This window comes from Convolutriloba macropyga, chromosome 4, assembly GCF_964194025.1.
Source record: "Convolutriloba macropyga chromosome 4, txConMacr16.3, whole genome shotgun sequence".
In the NCBI taxonomy this organism is placed as follows: Eukaryota; Metazoa; Xenacoelomorpha; order Acoela; family Convolutidae; genus Convolutriloba; species Convolutriloba macropyga.
The window spans coordinates 29276132-29289133 of record NC_134471.1 but is presented as its reverse complement, the minus strand read 5'-3'; the positions used below and the strand labels follow the sequence as shown (position 1 = coordinate 29289133).

Sequence of the window (13002 nt, the reverse complement as noted above, 5' to 3'; positions counted from 1 at the left end):
AAAACAAATTCTTTCGAAGCCAGTTAATTCATAACGAAATCTTAAAAAAATCTTTTAGTTTTTGAAACCTGCACCTTCCCTCAGCAACAAGTTTGTTATATGTGACTTGTAATTAACGACACTAGGAAACAAAGACAAAAATGCGAAATTAAACAACGTTAAAAAGAGTTTTTTTATTTTTGATAATATTTGTTTTCAAAGTCTTCAAAGCCATCATTTATATACTCATATCAGAATACAGGCTCATTTATTACTTCATAGATTGCCCATGAGTGTTGTCATTATCCAGCTATTTTCATACGACAACAAAGTCAAAGTAAAAACAACAGTTGATGACAATTGTAAAAAAAAATCAAATAAATTCTTTGAGAAAGGGGTGTCGAAGCCGTTAAAAGCATAATCTATGTCTTTCAATTCTTTTATATGCTCAATTGTGACTTTTTTTGAGCGCCAATAATTTTATTTGTGAACTATCATTAATGTGATAATGTGACAAAACGAGAAAAAAAAAACGTGAAAAACTGGCCAAAACCTAACAACCAAAAAAAATTGTGAAATCTGGTAGTATCGAAGCCAAACAACCAAAACTTAACGCATAAAGCATCAAAAAAAATTCATTTAAATTCATGAGAAGAAGAGGAAGAAGAAGCTTTCTTTCTTTGCTGACACTAAGCCACAAGCTGACCAAATTAAGAGATAAATAGTGGCAAAAAGCAACTGTTTAATTAAAATAAAACATTTTTAATAGTCAAAACGACCAAAATCTTTTGAGTACAGAAAGCAATACAAAAAAATTGGAGCTGTTTAGGAACTTTTTGGACCTATCAACAGTGAGCTGTTGTGTGAATTGTTCTGTTCATTAATTACCATAAAAAAACTCGATTTTATTTTAAAAAAAGACTGATTACAATCAGAACTATTTTTTCGATCGTAACAGTCCAAGATTGGACCACAACCAGCCTCGCTATCACTGGTTGTCCATTTACAAAACTCAATTGTTTTGAATGCTTTAGCTCTATATAAATAGTTAGTTAAAAGATTAAAAATCAAGGCTGCGTTTCTGATAATCATAGATCAATGATAGCGAAAAACGGCAAAATTTTAATTTTAGACCACTCTCAATGGAATTGGAAGTAAAACTAGCTCCGTTTCTGGTTTACAAATATTAATTTTGTTGTTTTTGGGGTGTGCACATCAGGCAAATTTATTCAAAATGGACTAAAGAAGCTTATTTCGGACAATTTTCGATGAATAAGGCTTAATTTTGAAATACGTAGCCAAAATTTTAGCCGGAAAAATTAAATCAAATTAGTCAACAAAACTTTTTTGTCTCAAAAAACAAAATAAACAGTACTATTGTAAACAATTTTCAATTTTAGCAAAATTGACAAAATTTTAGGCGAAATTCATGAAAATGTGAATAAAAAAAACAAAAATTTGTATATTATTCACAAAATTTCAAACCTCGATAACTCCCTGTAAAATACGAATTTCAAAAAAATCTTTTTAATTTTATATTTTACGTTGGAGGGGCTTTATAATGATACCACTCACAACTCTGTTTTATGAAAACATCGATCAGCAAAATTAACTGCACAAAAAAGGCCATTTGAGTATATAATTCCTCCACCCTCAAGAGGGCCGGAACAATTGAATTTTATCAAAAAATTGATAAAACTGGAGTCATTAAAATATTGATAACAAATCAAGAAATAATAAAAAGAAACAGCTTATCATCAAGCCTTGGAGGAGATTTCTAGGACCACGGTGCCGTAAAAAATATAAAAAATTCAAAAAAGATTCAAAAAAACATGAAAAAACTGCACATATTTTTTAAAATTGCGGATAATAAAAAATTGAAAACATACCATTTCATCAAAAAGCTACGCAGTAACCAATAATCAATCCCTAGAGGAGATTATGTGGCTCTTGGGTTTTGAGAAACTTAAAAACTGACTAAAAAAATTTCAAAAAAACTGGAAAATAGCAAGTTGCACAAAAACTGTTAAAATTTTTGATAAAAGCTGAAACTAATTCGTGCTCCAAAAATAATTTCCTGTAACTTAATATGAAAGACTAACGGAGATTTTTTGGTAGGCTGGGAAACCTAAAAAATGAATATATCAAAAAAACATTGGAAGAAATGAAAAAATGCAAGTTTCGTTCAAAATATGCAAAAACTCGTGGTGTTGAAATCTTGAAAAACATTCCATTACATTAAGAAACTATAGTAACCTATTGTCAAAGACTAGAGGAGATTCCTCAGCTCTTGAGGCTGGAAAAACTTGAAAAATAACAATAAATTTTTGAAAAAAAATGATGAAAACCGCAAGTTTTGTAAAATTTTTCTAAAAGTTGTCATATAAAAAATTGAAAGCCATTCCATTGCAAATGAAGTTTTTTTCATTATTTTATAGTCAAACCCTTCGGCGCGTTTTCTGTTCCCTGCGTCTGGAAAGACGTGAATAATGAAAAATAATGTCAGAAAAACTGAAAAAAACACTTTTTGTCAAAAAATTGCTAAAATTTGTGATAAAAAAAAATGTTTTAACCATTCCACAACCACTGGAAACTATGCAGTAACATATTATAAAACTGTATAGGTGGTTTTATGACACCTAGAGCTAATAAAAATTGAAAAACTTCAATTTTAGACTACTCTCAATGGAATTGGAAGTAAGGCTAGCTCCCTTTCTAGTTTACAAAGATTGAGTTTGTTGTTTTTGGAGTGTGCACATCAGGCAAATTTATTCAAAATGGACTAAAGAAGCTTATTTCGGACAATTTTCGATGAATAAGGCTTAATTTTGAAATACGTAGCCAAAATTTTAGCCGGATAAATTAAATCAAATTAGTCAACAAAACTTTTTTGTCTCAAAAAACAAAATAAACAGTACTATTGTAAACAATTTTCAATTTTAGCAAAATTGACAAAATTTTAGGCGAAATTCATGAAAATGTGAATAAAAAAACAAAAATTTGTATATTATTCACAAAATTTCAAACCTCGATAACTCCCTGTAAAATACGAATTTCAAAAAAATCTTTTTAATTTTATATTTTACGTTGGAGGGGCTTTATAATGATACCACTCGCAACTCTGTTTTATGAAAACATCGATCAGCAAAATTAACTGCACAAAAAAGGCCATTTGAGTATATAATTCCTCCACCCTCAAGAGGGCCGGAACAATTGAATTTTATCAAAAAATTGATAAAACTGGAGTCATTAAAATATTGATAACAAATCAAGAAATAATAAAAAGAAACAGCTTATCATTAAGCCTTGGAGGAGATTTCTAGGACCACGGTGCCGTAAAAAATATAAAAAATTCAAAAAAGATTCAAAAAAACATGAAAAAACTGCACATATTTTTTAAAATTGCGGATAATAAAAAATTGAAAACATACCATTACATCAAAAAGCTACGCAGTAACCTATAATCAATCCCTAGAGGAGATTATGTGGCTCTTGGGTTTTGAGAAACTTAAAAACTGACTAAAAAAATTTCAAAAAAACTGGAAAATAGCAAGTTGCACAAAAACTGTTAAAATTTTTGATAAAAGCTGAAACTAATACGTGCTCCAAAAATAATTTCCTGTAACTTAATATGAAAGACTAACGGAGATTTTTTGGTAGGCTGGGAAACCTAAAAAATGAATATATCAAAAAAAACATTGGAGGAAATGAAAAAATGCAAGTTTCGTTCAAAATATGCAAAAACTCGTGGTGTTGAAATCTTGAAAAACATTCCATTACATTAAGAAACTATAGTAACCTATTGTCAAAGACTAGAGGAGATTCCTCAGCTCTTGAGGCTGGAAAAACTTGAAAAATAACAAAAAATTTTTGAAAAAAAATGATGAAAACCGCAAGTTTTGTAAAATTTTTCTAAAAGTTGTCATATAAAAAATTGAAAGCCATTCCATTGCAAATGAAGTTTTTTTCATTATTTTATAGTCAAACCCTTCGGCGCGTTTTCTGTTCCCTGCGTCTGGAAAGACGTGAATAATGAAAAATAATGTCAGAAAAACTGAAAAAAAAACACTTTTTGTCAAAAAAATGCTAAAATTTGTGATAAAAAAAAATGTTTTAACCATTCCACAACCACTGGAAACTATGCAGTAACATATTATAAAACTGTATAGGTGGTTTTATGACACCTAGAGCTAATAAAAATTGAAAAACTTCAATTTTAGACTACTCTCAATGGAATTGGAAGTAAAGCTAGCTCCCTTTCTAGTTTACAAAGATTGAGTTTGTTGTTTTTGGAGTGTGCACATCAGGCAAATTTATTCAAAATGGACTAAAGAAGCTTATTTCGGACAATTTTCGATGAATAAGGCTTAATTTTGAAATACGTAGCCAAAATTTTAGCCGGATAAATTAAATCAAATTAGTCAACAAAACTTTTTTGTCTCAAAAAACAAAATAAACAGTACTATTGTAAACAATTTTCAATTTTAGCAAAATTGACAAAATTTTAGGCGAACTTCATGAAAATGTGAATAAAAACAACAAAAATTTGTCTACTATTCACAAAATTTCAAACCTCGATAACTCCCTGTAAAATACGAATTTCAAAAAAAAATCTTTTTAATTTCGTATTCTACGCTGGAGGGGCTTTCTAATGATAACACTCACAACTCTGTATGATGAATATATCGATCGGTCAAACTTTGATCGGTGATAAATGTTGACATCAATCCTTGCTCAAAAAATATTTTCAGTAACTTCTTATGAAATCCTAATGGAGATTTTTTGATATGCTGGGAAACTTAAATAATGAAAATATCAAAAAAAAAACATTGAATGAAAAATGAAAAATTGCAAGTTTTGTTCAAAAAAATGCAAAAATTCGTGGTGTTGAAATCTTGAAAATTATTCCGTTACATTAAGAAACTACACAGTGAACTATTGTCAAACACCAGAAGAGGTTCCTCGGCTCTTGAGATAGGAAAAACCTGAAAACTAACAAAAATTTTCGAAAAAAAATTGAAAAAAAAACGCAAGTTTTATAAAATTTTGCTAAAATTTTGATATAAAAACTGAAAGCTATTCCATAGCAAATGAAGTTTTTTTCATTATTTTATTATAAAACTCTTCGGGGCGTTTTCTGTCCCCTGCGTCTGGAAAGACGTTAAAAATGAAAAATAATGTCAGAAAAAATGAAAAAATTTTCGATTTTTGTCAAAACAAAAATGCTACAATTTGTAATATTAAAATGTTGTAATCATTCCACACCACTGGAAACTTTGCAGTGACTTATTGTAAAACCCTAGAGGTGGTTCTGTGGCACCTAGAGCAAACAAAATCTGAAATTTTTCAAAAAGCTTGAAAAAAATTGTGAAAATCAGTATAATTTTGCGTGTTTTTAGCGATCGTTTTTCGATCGTAGCCACGGGGAGGGAGGTTCAACCGGGGCTGAAGGAGAGGGAGGGTTTGGCCATCAGTGGGGTGGGGGGCAACAGTGCGGTGTCTTCAACCTGTAAAAACCTCCCTTCACACCATAAGTATAAGGCTCCAAAACAGTTTGAGCTGAAATAGAGCTGAAAAGCTCTAAGAGCACTTAATGCCCGCTGGGCGTTACCTGTTTATCCCGTCTTTGAGGACGAAAAGTCAAAAGCGTCAGACGAAAAATCGGTTAAGCGAAAAATTGCATAAGACAAAGACCGACCGGACTAATATAATTGCTACAAACTTCGTTTGAGAGCAATTAAAAATTTCTAATATAATGGTTTTGAAATAAATTAATCTCATCTACTGTTATAGAACGATTTCGAAATTTCAGTCTGACAGCTCTTAGAATATGTCTTCTTCGGTTTGTTCAAAGGCATTATCAGTTTTCAGACTTTGCTTAATTTACCTAAATGCTTCATCTCATTTTTCATTCATGTTTTAAATTGTAACTTTGACTTTTGAACTTTGTTCGATGATTTTTGAAGCGTTTGTTAAATTCAACTTTTTGACAGACCTTATAAGTCTGCTTTGAGTTTGCAGTTAACAAGCTCCCTTGTTGTACCATGTATTACCATAGCATAATAATTGGGAATCGAGTATAAAGTACGAGATAGTTACATTAATAAAGTGTTAAAGGATTGAACATAATACCTGATCTTCCCTATATTGAGCTCAATCATTGCCAGTCGCATAAATTATTTGGTTATTAAAATCAAATGTGAACTGGAAAACAGACAATTATGCGTTCAACTTTGCGTAATAAATTGTTTTTTATTTTTTCTATCACCAGAGCAAATTTTTCTGCTAAGACAAACGAGCTGCCACACACTGACCATAATATTCACAATTATCAAACATACCCGGCAGATTGCCGGAAAACAGCCGCCGTTGATTCCAATAAGCATGATTGGGATTGAACGAATAGAATATATTAAAAAAAAAAGATTTTTGTACAAAAATATTTTTTAAGTCCGATTTATTTTGATGGCATTTCGTAGTTGAACATACTTCTGTTTCTTAGAGAGAGGCTACAGGGGCTACTATCAACACCAATAAGCATTAGAGGTGGTAACTAGGACTTATAGGAACGACGTTCAAATAGCGGGCATCTAAAATTGGGCTTTATGGGTTTATCCCGTTTCTATTTCTGACTTCAATTTTTTATACCGACTCTGTTCATTTTGAATTTCTTTGCTTAGCAACTGATGTTCCAATTCACTTTTAGCAGAATGAGAGAAGAGAGAAACTAGCCTAGAGAAGTCAAAAAGATTTCACGCAAAATGTCGAAAAAGCGGCAAAATGGTAAAGCGAAAAAAAGTTTGACGAAGTAAAAAAAACATAGCAGGACAAGTCCTGACGTACAATTCAAAGAATTTTCATTGATTGAACAGAAAAACTAGACCTTGAATGGACTATGAGTGAATTGAGAAAAATATTTGTAAAAAAATCAGACAAAAAAATAATAAAAAAAACCAGAAAAATCAATGTCAAAAAGTCGCATGTGAACAAAAAAACCACTAGCGAGAAATGAAAATTTAATTCAAACAAAAAACTAGGCCTAGAATAAGCTGTGAATGGATTGGGAAAACCATTTAGAAAAAAAATCCGATCCAAAAAACCGGAAAACAGTAAAAATCAGAGTGAAATTGCCGCATGTGAACAAAAAACCACTAGCGAGAAAGCGAATTTTTGTTCAAACACCGTTTTCTCACTCTACTTTAAAATTAGAGCGAAAAAAATTCACACCGCAAAACCACTCGCTTTTTCGCTCCGTTTCCTGTTTCGGCGTGACCAAAATCACTACTCCAATTTGACTTCAAAAATCATGAAAATGTGTGAACAGATCTTAAAAAAAAACATAGCAGGACAAGTCCTGACGAACAATTCAAAGAAGTTTCATTGAATAAACAAACATCTAGACCTAAAAAGGACTATGAGCGAATTGGAAGAACCATTTTTAAAAAATCAGATAAAAAAATTTAAAAAAAAAACAGAAAATCAATGTCAAAATGTCGCATGTCAAGAAAAAAAATCATTAGCGAGAAAAGGAAATTTGGTTCATACAAAAAACTAGGCCTAGAATGAACTATTAATGAATTGGAAAAACCATTTAGAAAAAAGTCCGAACCAAAAAATCGAAAAAACAGTAAAAATCAAAGTGAAACTGCCGCATGTGAACAAAAAACCACTAGCGAGAAAGCTAATTTTTGTTCAAACACCGTTTTCTCACTCTACTTTAAAATTAGAGCGAAAAAATTTCACGCCGCAAAACCACTCGCTTTTTCGCTCCATTTCCTGTTTCGGCGTGACCAAAATCACCACTCCAATTTGACTTCAAAAATCATGAAAATGTGTGAACAGATCTTAAAAAAAAAGACAGCGCCCCAATACAATTCAAATTCTTTTAATTGTAAAAAAAATACGAGCGCAATAATAGCCGGCTGAGAAGATGAGGGCGGCTATTAAAAAATGATGCGATCTCAAGAACGTCTGAGTCTGAGAGTGCTTTTTTGATTACCCAATTGGCTGTCCCAGCTCAGTTCTTGCAGTCCAGCAGCTTTCCTGTGACTGTTGTGTCCCTTGAGAGAGGCCGACTCAATACTGCTCCTCGCTGATTGGAAGACACAGGCAGCCAATAGAAGAGCTGATTGCGCTGAGAATGTTCTAGAAGCCAGACGCTTATCATGACATATTATATACGTAAAAAAATTTGGCCTTTCCCATTATACCCCACCATCAGCTTACTAGTCATATAACGAATAGCCCCCGCCCCCGCCCCCATGTAAATATAGCATAATAGGGGGCTATAACAAGAAAGACCCGAAAAATCAATAGCAACGGAGCTTCTACCGTTTCAACCTGGATATCGAGGTCTCCTTTTCGGCTGAAAGTTGCCGACTAGTGCTTTGAACCGAATGTTCTCAGCATTCCTCTTAACTTTCCTACGTTTTCTTAAGATTTCTTACGTTTTTTGTCAATTTCTTACTCAAGAACTCATAACTGAGATTGAATTCGAACAGCTTTTCTTTGAAGGAAACGTAAACTAAGAAGTGTAACCGTTCGGTTAACTTACAAATTCATAAAAAGTGCCCAATCATCGGGTATTTTTTGTTTTATAGTAAAAGTAATTACCCAATAGAGGATTTCAGATGTACATTTTGGCTCTCATTTAAAAAATATGTTATGCTCAAGTTTTATTATGAGCAACTTTTTCATAATGATTAAAAATGAAATCCTTTAACGCGTCTTCAAAATATTTTTCAAAAGTGGATGAAAGGTATCAGCAGCGAGTACATTGTTTTAAAATTGAACCACATTCTGACAAGAGAAGTTGAGCTGTTTAAGATGTTTTGATTATAAAAGATGAAAAGTTACCTTTTCAGAGCTTTGCAATCCATGTTGTTCAATTTTGTCCAATTCTAGGAGTTTCAATTAATCGTTATTGTTGACCCGCGTCAGAAGAAGTCAAAAATAAAATGAGGGCTCTGCCCAATTTTAGCGGTAATCAAAAGTCAAGCTTTCATCAAACGTTTAACAAGTCTGTGCGCTTTTTGATTTTATAATCCCTGATTCCTCTATTCCCTGTTTTCAGGGTTCATTTAGAAAAAGGGTTATAAATAAAAATTGAGCCCTTGAAGAAAAGGGGACAGCTTCAAATTTGCAAAACATTAAACACAAATTTAGTGATTTCAATTACAAATTTCGCTTTTTTAGTTGAATCAGTTCACAGCCTGGACTGAACGTCAAGTCTTAATCAGCACTGAAAAAGTCTTATTGCATTTCTTGGATCAGTGCTGTAATAGAGCTCTTATCAAGACAATCTTTAGACGTGGCACGTCTTGTGTAAGTTCTTGGCACGTCTCGAGAAACGCGAAAAATACACGAGAAATTGTACAAAATGCGTCGGGAGAACGCAAAAACAGTAGCCGAGAAATCGTCCAAAATTGCTCATTACAACTCCCCTTAACTCTCTTTTATCAAACCAACAACCCACGATCTGTTTTCAGGTACATATAGTGAAATTCTGAACAAATCATGTCTTGTTCTAAAACTTTGTCGTTTTGAAATTTTTGCTTATTAGTTTTTATGGTTGGCAAAGTCTTGGGCGAGACTTGGCAAGTCTTAGAATGTGATCAACACTGATTAACCAACCCACCCAAGACGTGCATTTCACTGGAGAAGCATTTCACTGGAGACGTGCATTTCACTGGAGAAGTACGTGCATTTCACTGGAGAAGTAGAAATTGAAACTTGTTCCAGGAGCCGAGACAAGAAATCCAAGTCAAAGCTACCAGGAGTCAAATCCTCTGATTTTGAGGCATCAAAAAGTAGTTTGATTTTAGTTTCTTGTTCTTGTTCTACTATTGTTTTTTTTAATTTAAATTTTCCCAAGTCTTGCCTGATTTTTATACAGATTTTTTGGCAAGATCATAAAAGAAGAGGAGGAGAAGGGAAAACCTTTGATTAAGGTAATGGAAGGAGGTGGTAGGTAATAGTTGCGAGATGAGATATTTAGCAAAAAATAGATTAGACGGAAACAATTTTTTCGACACTAAACAAAAATTCGTGGGAAAAATAGGTGAACCAATTAAAACACTTGATGATGGTACTTAAAGTGAAGTCATATATTCAACTTAAGCATCCATTCAAATTTTTCTCATTTTCAACGAGAATTATTAACGAATAGCCCCCTTATGTAAATATAGCCTGATAGGAGAGACCCGAAATATCAATAGGAAAGGATCCCCTACGGTTTTAACCTGGATATGGAGCTCCGCCTCACTTTTGTCTCTAAAACACTTGATGATGGTACTTAAAGTGAAAAAATTAGGTCTTCAGTTTAAGCATCAGATCATTTTTTTTCATTTTTTGTTGAAATAGAAATTGCAGAACCATTCGCATTGAAACACAAATAATACGGACAAAGCACTGCTTTTTTGACAAGTGGATTGGAAAACTTATTGAAAAGAGGAAAAAACACTATGGTACCAAAAAGCTACGGAAATCTGAAGAATTTGATGTATTTGGCACATTTTTATAAATTCATAATAAGTATGTTGCTTTTTATAATTAGTTTAATTAGGTAAAATATATTTACTATGGCTCAAAAGAATGTTAAACAAGGACAAAAACAGTGCACTAAAACGAATCAACAAAACTGACAAAAATAGATAGCGAAAAACAGCTTTCCTAATGCTTTCCCAATTAAGCACAATTGATATTATAATACCTTGTGCAAAAATTTTACAGAAAGGTTTTCTGGCTTGTACTTCCTAAAATTGAGAATTCAATGATAGCTCCAGCCTTTCTGAAGCTTAACTAGAAACTGTTTTATCTACTTTTGTAAATTATAGAAAAAATTCGGTTAAAGCCGAAGTAGTTATTGAATCATTTCAAAAAGAGAATGAATTTTCTTATTATCTTTTTCAGCAGGTAAAGAAAAAAGTCATTTGTAGCTGCTCTGAATTTCTTTATTTTTTAGTTAGTCAAGTTAAATTATTTTTTCGTAATTTGATTATTAATCGATATTTATCCATCACGCATTTTAAAAAATAATTCCAAGATTGTTTCTAAAATATATGAGAATTTTCTGCCTTTTTCGGATTTGATATTTATCTAGAAATTTGTTAAACTTGCAGATAAAACCATGTATTTTTAATCTTTTAACATACAACTGCTTGAGTTTTAAACTAAAGCAGTTCTATTTTTTCGGTTAAAAAATTTCGGTAAAACTTTTCTCAAAAGTGTTTCTTGGAGGCAAACATTTTTTCACGGACTTAGGAAACCAGAGAGTTGGAAACATTTTTTATTTCGCAATATTTGAAGCTACTCCATTTTTCATTCAACACAAAAAAAAATTGGGCATCAGCAGCTAAACAAAATGTTTGAGAGTGAGATTTTGATCGATAGCATTTGTTTTCTGAAATAAATTGCACGCAACTGTTTGTTTTAACAAAAAGATCAAAAGAAGGAAAAACCACCGTAGAAGAAAATCAGAAAATAGCAGATAATAAAAACCTTTTTTGAAGAATGGTTCGTACCTATTCGATCTCTTTCCTTTTTTTCTTATTATGCATTTTTTGATATCGTAATTGAAAAAAAATAGTAAACTTCATCAAATATGTTCTGTTAGCAATTTCCTAGAATGCTCAAAAAAATCTCTTATTTAATGACCGCATAACGTCAAAAAAGTTAGTAGCATGAAATTGTTAAAGTCTAAGAACGTATCAAATTCATCGATCTTTTACAAAACTTTTTTTAAAAATTTTCAGCATTTGTGAAAATTTTATTAAAACAACAGCCGTTCTGACAGCAATCGGGTCCTAATACTTTCTGGAGAATCTGGCATAAATTCAGGGCAGAATTTTTAGTGTGTGTAACGGAAATGCTTTGTGTTTACTTGCAATGAAACCTTTTACCTATCAAAATTTCAGTGACAAACAGACATCGCCGTTTTTGCTGTTAAAGCATGTAGTTTTCATTATTTTTTTGTTGTTTGGCTGTTTTCTGATTAATAATCAATTTCACTCAATATTTCAAAGTATCAAACAAATTGAAAAAGAAATCAAGATACAAAATTGAGCCAAGTGTCTGTAATTTTATCTTAGTTCTAAATTTCAACTAAGAAAATTTTAGAAATTAAGTTATCATTGTTTCAAAAGAAATGTTTAATTTGCCCCAATTAGTGAAACGTTTTTGTTTAGAATTTTGTAATTTACCTTGAAAATTGACATAGCCATTAGCCTCGACCATACTGATTAAGGTTTCAGCTTTCCTTTTTGTGTGACAGAAATTAGTTAACTACTTGTCGTCAGCTTACGTTAAACCAATCAGCTGGCACCGATTTGCAAAAAGAGAATTTGTCATTTTAAGTAGGTAAAATTTAAAATTTTTTGGGGAAAAAACAAAATGCAAATACTAGTTACATAAAACTTGCGGCAAATTCTCAGCAATGGCCTAGGGGATGTTCAAACACGGTCATTGAATTGTTAGAAATTCACCATGTAAGATTGACTGGCAAAAATTTGGATATTTTTTTATCATCAATTTTACGATTAACAGCATTTATTTTTGCTTTGCATTAGTTACATCTATTTATATAACACGAATTATCAGAAATAATTTATATAATTATATATAAAATTATATAAACTTATATTTTGTATAATTGTATACCAAATTTAAGTAACATTGAGTTGTGAATATCATTGCGGGCTTGAATCTCATGAAATGATTCGTTGTTGAGTTTCCTACCTCAATGATATATAATAATATCTACAAAAAATTTTCTACGATTCAGCCGTTTTCATTTGGCCACCTACAAGTTTTTCATAAACATTTTTAAAATAAATCTGAATGTAATTTGTTTTAGAGAACTTGGATATAAATTGTAGAAAAAATTATTCCTTGTGATCACAAAGTTGATATTCGTGTTTGAATTATAGGGCAACTGTACTACTTTAAAATATGGCCATTACAAGGTGCTGCATAAAATGCATTTAAAAACTTGTCTGACGAGAATTTATATTTTAAAATTACAGG

At 31.6% G+C, this 13002-nt stretch overlaps 2 protein-coding genes across 5 annotated transcripts in view; both read right to left on the bottom strand.

Moving 5' to 3' along the window:
* LOC142338372 (uncharacterized) overlaps positions 1–8937 on the bottom strand; it is a 118886-nt gene extending 109949 nt beyond the window's left edge. For all 3 annotated transcript variants that reach the window (XM_075388095.1, XM_075388093.1, XM_075388094.1), the window contains exons 1-2: positions 8836–8937; positions 7979–8124 (exon numbers count right to left, since the gene is read on the bottom strand). In XM_075388095.1, the coding sequence (XP_075244210.1) occupies positions 7979–8124; positions 8836–8858 (169 nt within the window). In that variant the 5' untranslated portion in view covers positions 8859–8937. The remainder of the gene's footprint in view (positions 1–7978; positions 8125–8835) is intronic.
* The window catches only part of LOC142337592 (START domain-containing protein 10-like), a 308346-nt gene that overhangs the window by 160149 nt on the left and 135195 nt on the right, over positions 1–13002 (bottom strand). The window lies entirely within an intron of this gene.